The 21,947-nt window shown below is 40.6% G+C and overlaps 1 protein-coding gene across 3 annotated transcripts in view; it reads left to right on the top strand.

Moving 5' to 3' along the window:
* The window catches only part of Map2k6 (mitogen-activated protein kinase kinase 6), a 113,874-nt gene extending 111,793 nt beyond the window's left edge, over window positions 1-2,081 (top strand). For all 3 annotated transcript variants that reach the window (XM_042702686.1, XM_042702685.1, XM_042702687.1), the window contains exon 12: window positions 1,330-2,081. In XM_042702686.1, the coding sequence (XP_042558620.1) occupies window positions 1,330-1,407 (78 nt within the window). In that variant the 3' untranslated portion in view covers window positions 1,408-2,081. The remainder of the gene's footprint in view (window positions 1-1,329) is intronic.
* The last annotated feature ends 19,866 nt before the right edge of the window (window positions 2,082-21,947 follow it).

Raw genomic sequence — 21,947 nt, 5'->3', positions numbered from 1 at the left:
CTGTATCCTCCGATGAGCAAGAAGAAGACCTCCTTTCCGTTTTTCCACCCTCATGATCCTTACCAGCGACCACCTCCTTCCTTCTGGGTTTTATTTCTCGGTTCCTTCTCCATTGCATTGTTTCCTGAAACTTCCATGGGTGGGCATTCAGTTCTCCACAGCACTGACTCATCCAACCTTCCCTGGTCAAGCTGAAAGCAAAGGCAGTTGGGAAAACCTACAGCTAAGTCACAGGAAGGTTGTAAACGAAATCCCTCAAGTCAGGGAAGCAGAATGAATCATCTCCCAGTCTGCGTGCAGAAATGCTCACAGTGATCTCTTCAGCTAGCCCTGGGAAACATTATCTCCAGACCATGGTGTGTGGGGGTGGGTGTAGACATGTGGCAATAGGCTCTACCTAAATGAACTGTTCTTCTGGGGTTGTTTGGCTGGTCCTGTGCCCACTGTCCTACGGCTTGTGTTCAGATGTATCTCTTTCGAACTAAAGGTAGAATGTTTTACTGTTACAGCCTGGCCCTCACTCTTACACGGTTGGGAGGATGCAGAGAAAAGTGGTGAATTATTTTTGAAATAGGTGGCCTTCTTGCTTCATACCTTGCCTCTTCCTCTAGCAAAGTGCAGGTCTAGATTTGATTTTTTTTCCCCTTAAAGTTTACTTAATGTGAACTGCGTGCATGAAGACCATTTTCCCCCTTCCAACATTTACTTCTCTATGTTGAGATTTCTCTGTACATACCGATAGTTTGGCAGTCTGTGTTATTTTCCAGATGGATCAACTCTTCATCACGAGAGAGACATAAGCATAACTCTTGGCTGTGGCTAAGACTTAGGAAATGGCCTTAACTCTTTCATTCTGAACCAGTTTTCCAAAGGTGTTTTCCTGGCACATTTATTGCTGGGCAAAGCTGGCTTCTTATTTTACCAATTTTTCTTTGCGAAATGAAAGTGCTTGGACCTCTGAAATGTCAAACTATTTTACTATTATATCAGTATAAAGTGTCTTTGTAAGCAGTCTCTATGCCAGAGTTTTGGATGGCCTTTGCCAATCTTTGTATTTTCACGTGATTGGGATTTACAGAGAACTCAGAGTGCAACAGATTCTTGTGGTAGAAACCTAGAGATGTTAATCTAGGCAAGAAGGAAGAGATATCTTCAGAACAGCTACAACACTAATGTGTGCTTGATTTTGCAAGGGGTCAGAAGAACCCAGCTTACCCCTGGTAGGGATAGTAAATCTGTTTATTAAATGGAGCTATGAATTTGCTAATCTCATGTATCATCGTTGACAAATATTAATATCCTGTATTGTTTTTGTCTTTTCTCTCTCAGCAACATCTATTTTTCACCTTACACGAATCCAAAGCAACAGATGTGGCATCTTTTGTAAAACTGATTCTTGGAGACTAAAAAAGCAATGGACTAATTGGTTGACGCTGCTGCGGATTGGTGGGTTTACAGGGGCGAAGCAAGTTCACTAAAGCGCAATTGAAAGTCATCTTTGAGATAATTGAACCTTGCCTCTTTGAGGGTTTTTTCTCCCTAGTTTCTTTCCTTTTTTTCCCCTCGTGAGGGGACCTTGGAATCGATAGCATAGGATGAACTCTCTCTAGATGGATGAAATATGACAACGGCTTAGGACTTAAAAAAAGGTGATTAATTATTTAATGATGTGTCATTGTAAGTCCTTAAGCTTCTCAGCTTTCTCCTGTTCTTTACAAAAAACGAATGCATTGTTGGCCCTGGCAAAAACAAAAACAAAAACCAAAAAGGTGCTACAGTAGTGATGAAATTGTAAGTAGATGTGTAGTTTATCCCACTTATTATTTTAATATTTATGTTTAAGCGCTTGGTTGGAAAGATACCATTTTATGCAAGAAAGGAGCTGCAAAAGAAGGAAAGGTTGGGTTGGCAATATTTATAGGGCTTTTATTTTTTAAGTTCAATCATGTTTGTGGTCCAGAAGAAATTATTTAATATGCATCTTTAAGAATATTATAAAAAAAATCTCAAAAAAAAGGAGCTCTTTTTGTGATGTGTCTATTACAGTTGTATCACAGCTTTGAATGCTGCTCCCAAACTTCAACTCCGTGCTGGGTCAACACCATATCTTTTAACTGAAGTGTCTTCCTGTTTCTCCAGTTCTGGAAAACATGAGACATTATCACTTGTGTCAAAGCTCAAAAAGTAAAGCCTTTGGTTCCCTTGAGATTTGTAGTATAGTATTAGTGGAAACTGATTTGTGGTGTGATTTTATATCTACTGGCCTATGTATTTCTGTGTGTGTGTGTGTGTGTGTGTGTATGTGTGTGTGTTTGGTAAATCAAATCCTGCTAAGTGGCTTCTATGAACATCTAAGTTTAGTATGAAGGACATCTGTCAATCATGAGGGGAGAGAGATGGCAGACTACAGAGAGAATTGTGCCTTCTTCTGCCTTTGTCCCACTTTCATTGGATAATGCCTTTGTAATTGATGTCTCCTCTGCTTTGTTTGTTTTTGTGTTCAGTGAAGAAGACTTAGTATTAGTGGAAGGACTGACACAGAAGGAAATTAAAAACAGTAGTCCTTAGAGAAACTGAAAAAAGACCAGGGAAGGCTGAGTAACTACTCGTAGTGGACAACCAAATTTCCATAGGTTGAGAGGTTGCCTCCTCTTCTCTTTAGCAGAAGCTAATCCCGCCTTGAATCCCCAGCAGGTTGACTAGGCAACCTAAATTCTATTATTTATTCTTCCACATGGCGAAAGACATCCTAGGGTTCTTGGATTTGGAGATGCATATTCCTCTAAGATCAAGAAGTGGAGTCACTAGCAGGGAAAATACTAAGAAACCAGGAACCATCACTTTTGGGCCTTGACTTCATATAAAGGTTGCTCATGAAATACAAAGACAGAGGAGGTTGTTTAAAAAAGGAATGATGGAAAAAGAAAAAGAAAAAAGAGAAAGAAGGAAAAATAAATTGTTTCTCTTGTTTTCTTGTGTTCATCAAAGGGAGAAAGAGACTACTTCACATTCTCCCTCTTCCTTTTAAGTTTTTAAATGAAATATCTATGTTTTTCCATCTTTACTTGATTCTTGCTCATGCAGTGAATACAACACTTATGTATCCTTTGTAGTTGGTTCCAAAAGATACCTTTTTTTTGTTGTTGTTATTGTTGGTCGTAGGGCTTAAACTCAGGGTTTGGGTGCTGTCATGGGTTCTTTTGCTTAAGGTTAGTGCTCTACTGCTTTGAGCCACAGCTCCACTTCCAGTTTTCTGGTGGTTCACTGGTGATAAGAATCTCACACACTTTTCTGCTGGGGCTGGCTTTAAACCATGATCCTCAGATCTCAGCCTCCTAAGTAGCTAGGATTTATAGGCATGAGCCACCAGTCCCTGGCTAAAGGAAACCTTCTTTTTTGTTGGTCATGGGACTTGAACTCTGGGCCTGGGTGCTGTCCCTCAGCTCTTCAGCTCAAGGCTAGCGCTCTACCACTTGAGCCACAGTGCCACTTCTGGTTGGCTGGTGGTTTATTGGAGATAAGAATTTCATGGACTTTCCTGCCTGGGTTGGCTTTGAACCTCGATCCTCAGATCTCAGCCTCCTGAGTAGCTAGGATTACAGGCATGAGCCACCAGCACCTGACAAGGATACCTTCTTGAGTGAGCATCAGCTTCATCTGCTTTGAAGATATGTCTGTTTTCCTGGTTATTCTAGCCAGAAGGGGGTCTTACCCTTATAAGTATAGTCAATTTCCCACTCATTTTCCCACATCTGAAATCTCTCTTTGGGACTGAGAGAATAGTCACAATGGTATTTTCACCCTGTTTACTCATTTCATGAAAGCAGCAAGTAGTGGGAAAAAAATCTGGGGTCCCCACATTACAGCTTGTGAAGTATTTTGATGACATATTTAAAGCCAACCAGCTTTCTCAGCTGGGTCCCATTGCATGCTTACCTGCCTTTCTACTTTGAAATATCCTGAACAATGAGTATATTTCTTAATTGTCCTGTGCAGTCTGTGAGCTCAGGGCTAGAACCTGGAACAATGGCAGCAGTAAGGAGAGAGAATTAGCCTTTGGTTCAACCCTGGAACACTTGGGAATCATCTAGAAGCTTATGAGCACTATTAGTGCCACAGCTGTAGTCCCAATGACTGAGGTTAACTTGGTCCATAGTGGGGTCTGGGAATTAACCTTTTTTTTTTTTTTTTTTAAATAAGCTCTTACATGATTGTGAGGTACAGCAGGGTCAAGAACATTGGATTAGAACCATTGGAGGAGATAATTAACTTTAAATTACCTTCTCTTCAAATCTTCAGAGTGGAAGGTGACTATGAAGAGGAATGGGAGCTGTGACTCTTTTTTTCCTGCCCATGACCAGGGGCCATTCTTGTCACTCTCAGGGAAGGCGTGTCTACAAGAGGTTATTTGAAGATTGAAAGAGTATTTTCCCGGAGAAGCAATATTATGTGTGGCAGTTGAGGGTGTTATGGATCGAAGTATGACTCGATCATCTCATGAGTCTAAATTTTAAAATATGATCATATTTGGGGAGAAATGTATGTAGTTTCTAGGCTATCAACTTGAAAAATAGTCATTATCTGTGGATGTAGTTCAGAGATAAGAGACCCTGCCTGTCATATACAAGGCCTTTCGTTTGACCTCCAGCAACATAAAAATAATCAAGCTATATAAACTGCATAGAAATTGGAAATCTCTTATAGATATAGTCAGATCCATCCATCTATCTATCTATCTAGAAAGATATGTATAGCCAAGGATGAAATTTAAAATATTTAATTATCTACCCCCATGGACCATCTCAATATTATCTCTCTCTCTCTATACATACACTTTATTGTTATTGTAAAGGTGATGTACAGAGAGGTTACAGTTATGTAAGTCAGGCAATGAGTATGTTTCTTCTTGAACAGTGTCATCTCTTCCCTCATTTTCTCCCAGTTTTTTCCTCCCCTATCTATATTGGTCAATATAGATAAATCAGCATCAGTTTCCCAATATATTTGTTTTGGTATTATATTGCCCATATTATGAATTGTCTTATATTTATAAAAAAGTCTCTCTCTCATATAAACATGTGTGCATGCGCATGCGCATGCACACACGTATTTGATTTAAGAAAGTACCCAAAGCATAATGGTAATGGTTTTTAAGGCAATTACCATCTACACAAAATGCCATCAAATAGATCATATGTATATAAGCAATTTTACTGAAATGTTTTCACCACTTCTCTTTCTGAAATCCATTCTTCCCTTCTCCCCTTCTGCCTTTCCTCCCTCCCTCCCTCCCTCCTTACTGCTACTGGGGCTTGATTTCAGGGCCTCTTACTCTTGCTTTACTTTTCTCTCAAGGCTGATACTCTACCAGTTGAGCCATATCTTCACTTCTGGCTCTTTTATGATTAATTAAAACTCTCTCTCAAAATTGTCTTCCCTGCTATGGTTTCAAACTTAGTTCCTCAGATCTCAGCCTCCTGAGAAGCTGAGATTACAGCCATGAGCCACTGGTACCTGGCTTTATTTTTTTAAATATACATATTTTATTGTAGAGATGCTGTACAGAGGGGTTACAGTTACATGAGTAAGGTAATGAGTACATTTCCTATAGAACATTGTAACCCCCTCCTTTGTTTTTCCCCTACCATCCCTTCCCTCCTTATCTCCCCAACTCCTCCCTCCCCACCCTGAAGTTGTAAAGTTCGTTTTCAACATAGTGTCTTGTACATCTCATTGTTGCAGTGGGTCAACCTGTATCCTTATTTCAGCATATTGTTATTTCCCTTTGTTTTTATTTATTTTTTTATACAAAACTCCATACTAGGCATTTTCCATTTTGGCTTACTTGCTTGATTTCTCAGATTCAGCACCAGATTGTGTTTGGTCATTTCTAGAAATTAAATCTACCCTAAGAGCTTAATTCATTATGGAATCTTTGTAAAACATCTTATCCTTGGCTCAGAAGGTAATCTCAAAGGAGGATTACCAAGTCCCACCCCCAGTGGGTGCTTGTTTATTTACCATTCTCCCAGGAATACATGTAGACATCCTAAATGGCTGCTTTGAAGTGGGAAAAAAATCTCGTGCAGATGTATATATCGATAATGTATCAGTCACTGATTTTATACATGATATCAGTCTGTTAGCCATGATAAAAGGAGTCATCCGTGAATTTGCTCATACTGACAAAATTAGAATGAATTATTCTAAACGAGCAGATTTTATTTCCCTTAGCTACCTGAAATAAAAATGAATATATCTGGATATTCTTCAAAGTTATTTTTCTGGCTTCTTAAAAATAGCTTTTTATTAGCATGTATTAGTTGTCGAAAGGAGATGTTCATTGTGGCATTTCCATACATCCATATAATGTTCCCCCTCAAATTTCTTCCATCCATCTCTGTCCTCATCTCCCAGACTCTGGTCTTAATGTCAACAGATCCTTTTTTTTTCATGCGTGCATATGAAGTGCGTCAGCCATATTCACCCTCTCCATTTTTAATGGCTCTTGTATATCCTCCAACCCTATAAAAAATTCACCAGGAATTCCCAAACTCTCTTCGTTTATGGTGCTGTTAATTGACATAGTAACTTTTTTCATAATGCCCTTAGGCCAAAAGTATTTTATTGTTCAATATACACTAAGTATTAGCCCCTAAGGCTTAACTGTAATAGTCTGAGCCATGATAATACAGATGTTGTTGTGTATCTCTCAAAAATATACAACATACTATCCTTTCCCTGAGCTTGCTGTGATCCCTCACGATATTTCATGACATGATCTGGGGACTCTGGATATATGTTATGCTGGTGTTTGCTCTGGTTGTGGTCAGTGACCTTCAACATTGAATTAGTGGTTATGTAACCTTCCACACTATTTGGCTGTGTTTTGTTCCTGTGGTTATTTTTTTTTATTACCTATTTCTAATTCACTTTTTAAAGAGAGCCTACCCTTTCCTGTGGACCAGTCCTGTATTGCCAAATGCCATAGTTTAGAAGAGGAAAGGAATGAGCTTAGTAGTGAGGAGGCTTGTCGTAAAACTAACCATGTCCCCACCTTCTCCAAATGAACTGATTTTGAGTCTTTTGAGTACCATTCTGAAGGAGGCAGAGGACACCCATCCTTTCATCGTTCGGCAACACTAAACATGATTTTGTTGCCTAAGTGACTTCTCAGGGGGAACACTCTGTTTTCCCCCAAAATATCTCATTTAAATGCTTTGCCTATGGCCTGAAAAGATGGATACTAGTTCCTAATTTTCCATCCCCCTCCCTATTTTTTGGACTGTGTAACTCTCTCTGTCTTTGAAAATATAAGATTTGTATATTCATAAAATTCACCAAAGTCAGGCACTGGTGGCTCATGCTTGTAATCCTAGCTCGGGGGCTGAGATTTGAGGATTGTGGTTAAAAAGCCAGTTTGGGCAGGAAAGTTCATGAGACTCTTATCTCCACTAAACTTAGAAAAAGCCAGAAATGGGAGCTGTGGCTCCAATGGTAGAACACTAGCCTTGAGCAAAAGAAGCTCAAAGATAGTGCCTTAGCTCAAGACCCAGAATCAACACACACACACACACACACACACACACACACACACACACACACACACACACATATCACCAGAGCTGGTGTCTACATTTAGTGAGATGGATTACACTTCTATTTTGCTGAGATCCTTTTTGTTTTTTGCCTCTTTAATAGGTATCTATGACTTTAAGGAGATTTTTTAATTTTTATTTTTGCTAGTCCTGGGGCTGGAACTCTGGGCCAGGGCTCTGTCCCTGAGCCTCTCTGTACTCAAGGCTAGGGCTCTACCACTTGAGGCACAGCATCATTTCTGTTTATGTGGTACTGAAGAACCAAACCCAGGGCTTCATTCATGCTAGGAAAGCACTCTATCACTGAGCCACATTCCTAGCCTTAAAGAGATTTTTATTGAAAAGATACTTTAATGAAAAGATACTTTAGTGAAAAGATATTTAGATAGCTCTCATTTTTTTATGGAATGTATTTTTTTCTTCTCAAATGGATGATTTTCAACCAGTCTCTTAATAATTGTGTGCATTTGTGTGTGTGTCTGTGTGTACAGAGTAAAAATGTAGGAAAGTAGGAAGAAGCAGCTACCAAACCTAATGAGTAGGAAAAGGATATTTTATTCTAGAAACTTCATGATTTACTTTTCTCAGGGTATATGCATGTCTTAGCAGTGTTGGTTGTGCCATAGCTGAAGGTACTTTTGTTTTTATCTTTGCCCTTAGTTGGGACAGGCCGAATTCCTTTGGGAATCTGTTTCAAGCTAGGACCTTTTGCCTAGGAAAAGTGTTACCTCATGTATGAAACATAATTTTGCACATCTATCCTTGTTAGAAGAGGGACTGTGGTTTGTGGATGCCATAAGATCAATAATTCTGTTTAGTAGAGTTATTCATTGGGCTGTGATATCTGAGAGTCCAGGGCTGGCAAACTGTCTGTGAAAGGCTAGATAGTAAATATTTTTTGGTGTTTTGTATTTATTTCAGATGATCGTAGTCACATAACAATATGTAGATGACATAAGCAATATATAAATCAATATAAATCAATAAACAATACATAAATCAATCATCCATAGTGACTATGTAACAAAAAGTTTATTTACAAAGCCAAACATGGGGCCAAATTTGATCCACATGGAATACCAACAGCTGTCCATGACCTGAAAATTCCAGTTGATTCAGTATATGAACAGAATCTTTATTTTTTTGTTCTGGTCCTGGAGCTTGAACTCAGTGCCCATGTGCTGTCCCTGAGATTATCTGCTCATGGCTAGCTCTCACCACATGGCTAGCTCTCTACCACATGGCTAGCTCTCTACCACATGGCTAGCTCTCTACCATTTGGGCCACAGCTCTACTTCCAGCCTTTTGGTGGTTACTTGGAGGTAAGAGTCTCACAGGCTTTCCTGTCTAGCTGACTTTGGAACTGTGATCCTCAGATCTCAGCCTCCTGAAGAGCTAGGATGACAAGTGTGAGCCACCAGTGCCCAACAGTCTTTCCATGTAGTAAGTGTTCAGCTCACCTGCTATTACAGTTTAGGCAAATGGCTTATACTCAGAAAGGAAGGGGGTGCTGAGCCCCATGAAATTTGCTGATTAATTTCCTCAGGTGAACATTTTGTATTCTGGAAGCTGATGGGAATATTATTTTTCCTCCAGAGTCAGCACTACTTTTTCCCCCCTCCCCCATTTCTATGCAATTACCAACTGTAAAGTTTAAAGACAAAAGGCTCATCCTTTTATCTGTAAAAGGTGTCCTTGGCTAATGGCATCTTTTCATTTTCTTCCTGTCTGTGGTTTTAAGATGCACACAGGGAGAATTGTTAGCCTAGAGGTGAGCTGTTTTGTCTTCTTATCGCTTGAGCTAGTTAGTGAGATTAGAGAACTTGAGGGACCAGCGTATCTCAGAAGAAGAAGGAAGAAATAGTTCTCAATATTTCCCCATCCATCTCAATCATGTTTGTCCAGTTTTGTAGAAAGGAAGAAAGAATAGTGTGGGGGTCTGAATTCATGTGTGTGTGTGTGTGTGTGTGTGTGTGTGTGTGTGTGTGTGTGTGTGTGTGTGTGTGTGTATCCTGGAGCTTGAACTCAGGGCCTGGGCACACACTGTCCCTGAGCTTTCTTTTCTACCACTTGAACCACAGCTTCACTTCTGGCTTTTTTTGGTGGTTAATTGTGGAGATAAGAGTCTCATTGACTTTTTGCCCAGTCTAGCTTTCAACTAAAGATCTTCAGCTCCCAGTCCCCCGAGTAGTTAGGATTATAGGCGTGAGCCACTGGGACATGACTGGTCCAAATTCTTGTTTTCAAGTCATCTGAGAGTTATCACCATGGTTGAAGGTTCGTGCCACCCCTCCTTGTGTTCTGTCCCTACACTTGGGGGAGTACATTTTTAATCATTTTTATTCATCAGTAAGTTTCTGTACTAAGGGGACTATGCCAAATGCCTTCTTTCTGATGTGAAATTTGCCTAGGGAACCCAACTAGCTGGATTTGTTCAGCCTTCGGTGTCCTTGTGTCTGTCAGTATTATCACCTCTTTGCTGTACAGAATGGCTGAGTGCAGGGGACTATCACAACCAATGGCCTGCATTTTTTCCTCTCTCTTCTCCCAGAGCTCAGTAAACACTTTTCCCTCCTGCTGTATCATTAGGCAAACAGAAATTGCACTTAGACCCCTGGTCCTTTAGAGGGCATCATAAACATTTGATCTAGAAATTTACCCGAAAGATTTTTTTCTCTTCATCTAGGGGAATAAAGCCTGAATTCTAGAACTTTCAAAGTACAGTTATCCTGCCTAGGGAAGCATATGACCACACTTGGATCACTTGCCACACCTGCTCATGGCAACTGCTATAATATGTTCTTTTTTTCTGAGGTCTGGAAGAAGCATTGCTGGTTTTCTAATGGGGTTCTTTGTAATCAAGACTTTAGTTAGGATGAATGGTTATGGTTATAGTTCCTGGCCCAACCTCCTTTTGTGAGCAAAATTCTTCTAGGAGCTTCTCTCCCTTATTGAGAGTGAAGAGGCCTAGAGCCTAAGCAGAGACACCCAGCAAGATCAGGGACATTGTATTGAAGAATTTGCATTTTTAAAAAAAGAAACCAATATCACCCTGTGTATGTATCACCATCATGTATGTGTTCATAGAATTTGCACATATTTAGCCTAGTCTTGCAGTTTTCAGGATCTTGACATCAGCCCATTTGTGCTGTCATTTGAGGTTGGCATAGAGTTGCTTGATTCTTGGAACTTCAGTTAGGTTTTGAGAGATGTGACTTTATTTCCTTCACACAGTTGTCAGCATGAATAGATTTTTCACTTCTTGTGTGCAGTTCATCTTGACCAGCCCTAGAGTTCTCTCTAGTTTATGTCATTCTGAGATTCAGTATCTCTTTGATAGCAGCAGGGCTTTTACAGGCTGGATTGAGTTGAGGGAAAGTAAGGACCTGAGTAGGCACTTACTTTCATCTTAATGTGGGAAACAGAACTTCTGAAGTAACTAGATGCAGTCTGTAGTTTAGGTCAGGACATCAATTGCATTTTCCTCCTTGCATTTTGCTTCCAATTCCTCAGTGGGTCACAGATAACCTGTGTTGACTTAAATACTCTGTGGAAAGGAACTGATCTAACCATGGTCATGTGTCACAAATCAAAACCAGCCATTGGACACCCATCTGTCTCAAGGAATGAGAGGGATAGCTCAGACAACTTCTAGCAAAACTCTCATTCCAAAGATGAGACTGAATATTAAAATTCCATTCAAGCCAGCTGTAGGGCGGCTCACATCTGTCTGTCATCCAACTACTTAGGAGGCTGAGATCTGAGAATCAAGGTTTGAATCCAGCCTGAGCAAGAATATTCCTGAGCCTCTTAATCTCCAATTAATCAGGAAAAACTTGAGAGTGGAGGTACGGTTCAAGTGGTAGAGTATCAGCCTGGAGTGCAAGAACTAGGAGACAGTACCTAGGCCCTGAGTTTAAGCCCCAGTAATAACACACATGAAAATCTTCCATTTGGCCTTTAAAAAGACCAGGGATGAGGGACATCCAATTTCCTAATGTGAACAGAAATGAGTAATTAACATTTGTCCACTATCAACATAGTTGTGGCAGTCTGCAGGATATCTCAACACAGAAAGCCAGACTACTACTTGTTGGGGCTTGTCGCTAGACCTTGAAATTTCAGGTTCAACAGTGATGTGGAACTGTGTTTGGGGCTAGGGAAGAAATCAATGTGAAGAATAATACAAAGATAGGAGCCCCATAAAAGAAAGGCTGATAAAAGCAGCTGACTGTCAAGGTACCTTCTCTACCTCATTTGCTGTATAGTACTGAACTAGGAAGCATACTCACCTAATGGAATCCATTTGTTTTTTTCCCTGTGATTCTAATGTCAGTAAGAAGTGGAGGAATAGTTTCAGTCAACCAAATGCTTAAAGGATTTTGAGTATACACAGCTCATCCAATCATCAACTACTTTTGGAGTAAAGACATCAGTACAAAAATGCATGGTTCTGGTGGCAGGCAGGTGGTTAAGATGGGTGGGTATCAAAGGAGGTTGTCTAAAGAATGTTCTTAGACACACATGGCACATCTTTGCCAGGAGAACTAAGATTTATCATTTTAAAAATCTGACCCCCAAAACTAGTTTGAGATCTCAGATGTGGTGAGTGTTGGGGAAGTGGTGGTTTTTAAATTTTCTTCTGATCTCAGGGTTGTGTATCCCACTATGTGCTGAGTATTTTCAGAAGTTACAAGTGAAGAACAGCAGCGGAGTCCTGACTGTATTCAGTGTTGCTCTTGGGGAATCTTTCATTAGCAAAAAGGAGTGGGAAGTAAGATAAAGGCCACCTTTGCCTATGGCAACTCTCTCCAATCAGAATATTTGGCTACTGATCATCAGAAGTCTCTGTGGCTACTAAAACTTTGGGAATGTGGTAGCTACTTAAGGAATCTACAAAGCACCCCAATCTGGGAAATTTTGTAGCCAATCATGTGTGATTCCCTGCCTTTCCATGTATTAATAAGCTAACAGGGTTACAGGAGTTAGGATAGTAAGAAGATAGGACCAGCCATGTGCCAGTAGCTCATGCCTGTAATCCTGGAGGCTGAGATCTGAGGATAGTGGCTCAAAGCCAGTCTGGGCAGGCAAGTCCATGAGACTCTCATCTCCAATTAACCACCAGAAAACCAGAAGTAGCACTATGGCTCAAATGGTAAAGTGCTTACTTTGAGCCTGAAGAGTTGAGGGACAGCGCCCAGGCCCATAGTTCAACCCCTATGACTGACAGAAAAAAACAAAGAAAAAAGAAGACAGGACCATTTATTCTAACTTTAAGGCAGAAACCATTTCAAAGTAAACACATGCAGTCAGTATGTGGCAACCATCCCATGAAACTCCATCAGTGGGCTATTTTGCTAAAGCTGTGGAGAAGAACCTGGTCCTTCTTTATCCTCTTATTGGTGGGAAGTAGTGAGACTGGACTCTTGTTAGGCCCTGTAATGCTTAGATTTCTGTTTGCAGAGGAGGAGTTTAGATTCTTGTTCATTGGCCTATCATGAAGCTCACCAGGAAGTTGTAACACAGATAAAGTTCCTGTGAGGCTTCAGTTGACACGGCATACCCTGGCTGGACTGCCCAAAGCTGTTGCAAATGGACAAGGGTGATGGGAATCTGGTTTGGCTATTGTGGATGGTGTCTCCATCATGAGTTACACACAGGGGGATGCTTAGATGCCACCTGGTTTGTACCAGGTGCCTTCTTCCCACTCATAAAGAGTGACTGGTAAATTCTGACACTGTATATTTGCCACTAAAGGAAACTTAACAGTGTGAGTTTCACACAAGCCCTTCTGGAACTTTATATGTGCCAGATCCTTATATTTCGCAACCCTTTGTATGGTTCTAGGCTCATCTCTGTATTAAAAAGCATTTCTGGAGGTATGATTACGCAAATTCAGATAATTCATCTCTTGCATTACTGCTGTGTCTGATTTGTTCTTGAGTCTTAAATTTGTCTTCTGTGCGAGGTCATTGTTAGTATGGAGTGACTGATACATTTTAATGGAATAAGACCTATTTTCAGAGGGAGATATTACCTATATGGAATTAACATATCAATCATAAGAGTGTATTTCCTATTAGAACTACAAAATTGGGTCCTATTTAATGTTGAAAGAAGGCATTAGAGATGTCATTTCAAATTGTTTGTTTAAATATAAGGACAATTTCTATGGATCTTGTGAAAAATCTTGATGAGATACTAGGTAGAACTTTGCCATGGAATTGAACTTTACTGTAATAAAATAGGTGGATTTCCCCAGCTTCTTCTGTGTTTCAATTGCAGAGATTAGGATGCCAATTCTATTTTTTTTTAATCTAGTCTTTGTTAAAAAAAAAAAAACCCAACCAAAAACCAAAACCATAATAACCGTTGCTTGAGTTTCATGAATTTTATGCTAGATACATTTAATTGTACAAATAGTTGTTTTCCTGTGTTGCATCTCCATTTTATTTTTGAACCATGTTGATGGGGAAGAAAGCTGTTGGGTCTATGAGACATGCACAGATGCCCAACAAAGTGGGTCCGTATGGAAGTTAGGAGCCCACTGACTTCTTTTGGTATCTGAAACATTCCCAAAGTGGAGATTGGAGAGGTGTATCTCCTCCAGCACTTACAGCCAGTGTCTGCAGAGTGTGGAGTTAGCCTTCTCTTCCTCAGCCACCATATGAAGGATGCTGCTTGGCTTCCCTGGTTGGAATCTTCTCTTCTTTGTGGTCGTCATGTCTTCTCTTCATGAATTAGCAGGTTAGGCTGTAGAGTGTGATATTCCTTACAAGTTCCATCAGTAAGGACCTCTGAAGTGTGTGGGTGGGGTCTTTCTGTACATTTGAGTTGAATGTTCAATTTAACCTTTGGCTCTGGGAACTTGTGAGGAAAAAAAGGAAGGTGTTGCTTTGTGTTTTCATATAATGAGAATGTTTGGGGCAAGTTTCTTCAGGGAAAGAGGGAAGTCAGGAGTATCACAAATAATAACTTTTACAAAGCCCCAAGATTGTATTTAAAACCTCATTGGTTTGTGGGACAGGATACTTCTTCTTTGTTTTAATCTCTCTGTAGTGGCTCTGTTGGCCTTTTGCATTCTTGTTTTAGTTGAGCATTCCTAGTATCTATCTACTGAATTATTGCTTGTCATCATGGGTGATGGTATTTCTGAATTCTGCAATCCAGCTGATAGCTAGTGTGCAGGACCTGTGGTGCACATGAGCACCATGAGCACTGGAGTTGATGTGGGTCATATATGGATGGCTTCCAGAAACCTATGGAATGGAGGGATAATGTGACCTTGAAGAATTCATGCTGGTTTGTAATGTTTTGAGGAGCTACTTGCTCAAGGTGACCATTCTTGAGGAATTACCTTTTCACGTAAATACTATGGATAAGGGACATCTAATCGTCTGGATGATTGCTTTCTAGCGACTCATAACCAAGGATGATAATTGCCCAAACTGGAAATGGTTTTTGCCTTATAAGTGAAGAGGTCATTGTATGATGAACTTTCCTGTCACTGCTTCATGTAAAAAATGCATTAAAATTTTACTTTTCATCTACCTTTCCTATTTAAGTAAACTTCTGACATGCTGCAACCTATTTCTTTTTAATCTGTGTTTATTTTTGGCCAACGAAATGTGGTTGAGCTGTCAACACAGGTGGCTGTTGGATGGTTTACATGCGGCCCTGCCCTGTGTCTCCTCTCACCTGCCTCTCAACAGGGAAATGAAACTGGGAGATTGAGTCAACCTTGAACTCCTGTGGTTGAGGAGCTCTCTCTTTGATTTCCTATCTCAGGATATTCTTCCATCTCTAACTGCTGCTGAGGAGAAAAGGAATGAGTTGCAGACATTAACTGGTCTCCAGATGTTCATGTGTGTATATGTAAAACCCTATGCCCTGTGTGTGCTGGGTTCAGTGTCCACATCCATCTATGAACTCACTAGGAATCAGTTCAAAGATAGAGATGGTAAACAATCAATAACAAAATACACCTCTTTCTATCAAAGCCCTGGCTGGGAACTCACATCTGGAGCAGAGAAGATCAGCAACCAAGAGTAAGGTGTCCTTGAACAAAGTGGTGTCTTGATCTCATAAGAAAATGTACAACCAATAAAAGACATATTTAACAGTGTAGTGAGTCTGTATATTTCTTGAGCTGTTCATGGAAGTCCTGTGTCTATGTATTATGTAGCAGAAATGCTCTTGGTAAAAACATAACCTGGGTAATTTATTCTTTCTTCTTCCTCCATCATTGCTTCCCTCCTCCCCCAGCTCTCCTATACCACTCCTAAATAAAACACAGCAAACATAGCAATGCAATAGTAGTGCCATCCTGAAGACTCCTGAGAAAGTAATTCCATCTGTAGTGCACTTCAGACTTTCTCTCATATATATGTGTGTCTATATTATATATATCTATATACAAAATATATAAAGTATATAAAATAAAATATGTTATATTCTACATACTTATATAGTTATCTATAACATATAATTATATTTATATAGCATATAAATAATATATGAAAAAGTAAAAAGTTTATATATTTATAATATTGTAATATAAATATCTATATTATAAATAAATATTTATATACAGTTATATATAAATATATAATATGTATTAACACACATATATACATCTGTATGTATATATAAAATATAGTATGTATTAATACACATATAACCACATATAAAATATTTATATATTTATAAATATGTATAACTTATAAATGTGTAACTATAACATATAAATATACACACATATTTGTGTGTATGTGTGTGTGTGTGTGTGTGTGTGTGTGTGTGTGTGTGTATTCATAGGGTTTGATCTCAGTGCCTGGTACTGTTCCTGAGCTTTTGTCCTCCAGGTTAGCATTCTACCACTTGAGCCACAGTTCCACTTCTGGCTTTTTTTTTTTTTTTGGTGATTAATTAGAGCTAAGAATCTCATAGACTTTTCTGCCAGGGTTGGCTTCGAACCACAAGTCTCAGATCTCAGTCTCCTAAATAGCTGAGATTACAGATGTGATTCACCAGTGCCTGGCTCAGACTGTATTCTTATAGAACAATTCATTTTGGCTTTCTGACACTGAATGGTGAGGCCAACTAGTCATTTAAGTGTTATTTATTTATTTGTTTTTCCTGTACCTATAAGTGCAATAGTAAGCAATTGCTTTATAGGATTAAGTAGTGCCATGGTCCAGAAGTTTAGAAACTGAAGGAAATATTGGTACAAATATGTATGGTTGGGCCTGCAAAGTTCTTTTGGTTTGGCCTACATTCTGAGAATGGATTAGTTTGTATTCACGTGAATGTAGTTTAGAGAACTGGCAGACCTTCATGTTAATGCTGTGAATCTACACCATTACCTCCATCTTACTTTCTTTTGGGAGAAGTGAGTGCAGTACTGGGGTTTTAAACTCAGGGCCTTAAGCTTGCTAAGCTGGTGCTCTACCATTTGAACCATGCATTTAGTCTTTGTTGATTTGACAGTGGAGTCTAAGAAACTTTTCAGCCTGGATGGTGGAAGGCTCATTGTGCTTTTGTACATATTTATGTATTGTCGGTCACGTGGCTTGGACGCAGGGCCTGTGTGCTGTTGTGAACACTTTTGCTCTAGGATAACGCTTTACCAGTTTGAGCCACAGTTCCACTTCTGGTTTTCTGGTGGTGAATTTGAGGTGAGGCTCAGGGACTTTTCTGTGTGGGTTGTATTTGAACCACGATCCTTAGATCTCAGTCTCTTGAGTAGCTAGGGTCATAGCCATGAGCCACCAGCACCTGGCTTGTGTACATATTTATCAGGTAACTTTTTAATGAGATAGTGACTTAGAAATGATTCTCTTCAGGACTGTGTCATGGCATAATTGTTCTAATCACTCCAGACTTTTGTTTCTGTTTGTTTATTTGGGTGCACATCTCACTGTGTCACTCAGACTAGCCTCAAACTCATGGCCTTCCCGACTCACTCACCTATGTGCTGGGATTACAGGCATGTACCACCAGGCCCTTCTCAATCTTTCATCTTTAAGTGATAGTCCTTCCTTGGCATTTAAGAGTTGTGTGTTAAGTTCCTACAAGGGGTAGAGGTATGTGGGGAGGGCAGGCAGAAACAAACTTCTCCAGCATATACAGTCTTCCCTGTAGTCATAAGTGTTTCTTCTGTCGATGGGTGTAAAGCCTTCTTGTCTGCATACTTTTCATGTTGACTGCTACTAATTTGTCCCTCAACATGGCATCCTGTGCACTCAAGCTTTTGTAGAGAACAGAATGAGCATGGAGAATGGAGAAAGACAACTGGACTGAAGAATTTGGAGGAGGGGAAGTTGTTAGTTGGCCTTTTGTATATTGGAATGCAGTAAGCCTTATGCTTTTTTTTTTTTAATCCCTGGTTGTCCCAAACCTGTGGGATGACTGGCGTTAGCTGGGTGGGCTGGCTTGGTGTGTCTCATGCCGTTTGCTGTCAGCTGGTGGCTGGGGTAGAAGATTGAGGGCTTCTTCCTTCACTGGTTGGTGTCTAGACTAAGATGCTGGCTAGTTGGGCATCTCTTTCCTTCTTTCTTTCCATAGGGTGTCTAGCTTGGGCTCTTCCAAGGCTATCTCAGCATCACCAGCATTTATCCATAGCAGACTTCTCTAGAAAGAGCAGTCCAAGAAGCCTCTGTGTGAGGCACACAGTGTGGCATCCACGGTGAACACTGAGCAGGGCTTTACAGCTCTGTAAAGTGCTTTGGAAACCATCCTCCAGGCTTGCTGTATCTGCTAGCTAGAATATACTAGAAAGCAAAACCAAAAAATAAGATCGTATTCTTTCTCTTCTCAGATGACAGCCAAGAAGCAGTAGAAAATGAATTAAAATTCAGGATGAAGCTGAGTGCCCCTGCTCACACCTGTAATCCTAGCCACCCAGGAGGCTAAGATCTGAGGATGGCAGTTTGAAGCCAGCCCAAGCAGGGCAGGCAAATTTGCAAGACTATTAGCACCAATTAACCACAAACAAACCAGAAGTGGAGGTGTGGCCAGCCTGGAATGAAAAAGCTGAAGGACAGCACCTAGGTCCTGAGTTCAAGTCCCAGGACCAGCATTAAAAAAACAAAATGAGCCGGGCGCTGGTGGCTCACGCCTGTAATCCTAGCTACTCAGGAGGCTGAGATCTGAGGATCACGGTTCAAAGCCAGCCCGGGCAGGAGAGACCGTGAGACTCCTATCTCCAATAAACCACCAGAAAACCGGAATTGGCACTGTAGCTCAAGTGGTAGAGTGCTTGCCTTGAGCTGAAGAGCTGAGGGACAGCGCCCAGGCCCAGAGTTCAAGCCCCACGGCCGACCAAAAAAAACAAAAACAAAAACAAAATGATATCAGTTTTTCCACTGAATTGTCATTTGTAGTGTTATCAAGGGAGTTACTTTGATCAAAACAATGTTCTCTTATCAAGGGTAAGTTAGTCCCCTCTGCCTGAGCCACAAACCTTGGTTAGATTTAAAACATCCCAGGAGAGAGCTAAACATTCATGGGAGTGACTCACAAAAGTCCTCTCAGTACTTTTCTCCACCCCAGATGGCCAGGCTCCATAAATACTTGCCAAGGAGGTGTTGTTCTTTTAATTGGAAAGAGCTTTGTTTTATATTTTAAAATTAATGTATTTTGAGAATCTTTAGAGAATTTACATGCAGGAAAACAAACAGTATCTCCAATCCTGAGTTAATCATTTGTACATTAAAATAAACACACACACACACACACACACACACACACACACACACACACACACACACACACACACACACACACACACACACACACACACACACACACACACACACACACACACCCCTATTGGCTGCTGGTGGCTCATGCCTGTAATCCTAGCTGCTCAGGAAGAAGTAGAGCTTCAGTATAAGTGGTAGAACAGTAGATGAGCAAAAAATGCTAAGGGACAGCTCTTGGGCCTGAGTTCAAGCCCCTGGACTGGCACACGCAAAAAAAGAAAAAAAAACCCAAACAAATAACAACAAAAAACAAAACAAAAACTCAAAGACATAAATAAACATTCCATACTTCCCCTAGAAAACACACACACACACACACACACACACACACACACACACACACACACACACACACACACACTTAATGGGATTAGCATTATGCTACTAACTCCTTCCATGCTTTCCAAGTTATATGCAGGGCATTTTATGTGAATATAGACAGCATCCTTTTTAATGGCTGCATACTGTGCCAACCTATTCAAACACACATACATGCATATTTAACGATGCCCATATTGCTGGAAGTTTTGATTACGTCAGCCTTCAGGTTCTTCTATCTTGGCACTAGACTGTTGTAGAGTTGTAAAGAGCTATTTTTACTTAGTGTATCTCAGCACAGCTTTCTCCTTTCCTTCTGATGGCGGTGCCCAACCTGATCAGAAACCAGCTTTGCACTTCAGAGACTGGAATGACGGGGTAACTAACCAAAAAGCAGACTTCACTGTCCTGGAGTCTGCCCACATGCTTTGTCCTGTGGTCTATAGGTATATTCCAAAACAAAATGGAGTCATAGAGGACATCATGTTCAGGAAGAAGGTCTTGAAAGCAAAGAGCACAGGAACAGGAAAAAGGAATTTGCCTCTAAGAAAGAAGCAAATGTTTTTTGTTTTTTTAAGATCAATGTCACCGGATTAATACTGTCAAATCCATGCAATGGGCAGCCACTGGAAATTGCTGACCATCAACAACAACAACAATAACATATAAGCTAATGATTATATGATATCAGTAATAGGCAGAAGAAAAACATCCTATTTATCTGGTGTGCAAATAAAAGCATGTGTGTTTTTGTTTTTTGTTTTGGAGACAAGGTCTCCATGCTGTGACAGGCTGGACTTGAACTTCCAATCCTCATTGCTTCCACCTCCAGAATGCTGGTGTACCACCATGCCCAGCCTTCACATCAGTCTTCATGCAGCTAGAAGCGGAACCTTGCAGCAGGACAAGCAAACAAAATTGCCATGCAACAAAGGGGTTATTAGCCGTAGAAACCCTTAACAGATGTCCAGGGTTTTGAGAAGCCAACGTGGACCATGACTCATTGGGCCTCCATCTTTGTCATCTCCCAGGAGCTTGTTAGCAATGTGGATGAGGAGAGCCTCAAGTTCTCAACACCTGTCTTGGGGGAAAACTCAGATTCAGGTTGTGGTTTAGGCAGCATCAGTCTGTTCTTATCCTTACCCAATGCTTGCAGTTTCACTTGTCAAACCTCAACTATTACTGCCATGCTTATGATGTGGATGGAGAAGCAGGGATCTCTGGGAGAGGTCACCAACTTTATGAAGTTAGACACTTACGTTAGAGATACGCATAGGGAAATGTATCTGCACTCCATTGTTTGGTGAAAGACAGTTTCCTTTGTTCACTGCAGGATGATGAAGTAGTTGAAAGGAAAGAAGGAACTTTATCATTGATGAGATGAACACGGGTGGAAGCTGACATTATCCTATAGATGCCAAATGGAAGCTAGGCTTTACGGATGTGGACGTTGCATAGGCCTTGGTAGGAAAACACATCTGAATCTCAGGAGCTCCAAGAATGCCCTCCACATGTTCTGCACATTTGGTTTCTTCTTGGCATTGCCTGATCATCCCCTGTCTCCTCTTGGGGACCTTTCAATGCACACAGCCAGACATTCCCATGGCAAATGTTATTTCTATCCTCTCAGGAAGGATAAGAGTCTGACTCAGACCTCACACCGCTGGACCTACGAGTTGTCAGTTCAGCTCAGAGCAGTCAGTGTTCGAGTGAGCCAGAGTGAGCATGTGTGTCGGGAGCCACGGACTTGTTCTTAGACAAGAACTTGCTAAATCACTTGACCTTTGCAGACAGCTGCAGAACTGTTTATCGGGGAGCGTGCCATCTCTCTTGGCTTTTCTTTTTCTTCTGATTTGGCAGCCAGGAAAGTCAAGCCGGTGACACTGTGTGCTTTTGAAAACTCCCCAGCAATCCACAACTTCCACCCTAAAGTGGTTCAGTTAGTCTCAGTTGGTCAGATAGTTGATCCTTGGATGGTCCGTGCTCTCCTGGAGCTGATTGGCTTTTGGGACTCGTTCACTGGAAATCCAATGAGTCACGGCTGGAGATAACCATAAATGTTACCCACTTCCCAGTGCCTGCAACTCCCTAAACTTCAACTCATAAAGAATAGCTTAGGTCAGTTCCCAGCCACAAACCTAGGGCAAAGAGCAATGTGTGTCTGCCAATAACAAAGAACATGAACTCCCTTCCTTTATGTAAGCAAGTTCTTGAGAAGTAAAGAAGTCAGAGTTGGATTCTTAGCTCATCTGAAAATTATGGTTCA

This window comes from Dipodomys spectabilis, unplaced genomic scaffold, assembly GCF_019054845.1.
Source record: "Dipodomys spectabilis isolate Male_0828 unplaced genomic scaffold, ASM1905484v1 ptg000329l, whole genome shotgun sequence".
NCBI classification, from domain to species: domain Eukaryota; kingdom Metazoa; phylum Chordata; class Mammalia; order Rodentia; family Heteromyidae; genus Dipodomys; species Dipodomys spectabilis.
The sequence above is the reverse complement of the archived record's forward strand: the minus strand, read 5'-3'. Positions and strand labels throughout refer to the sequence as shown.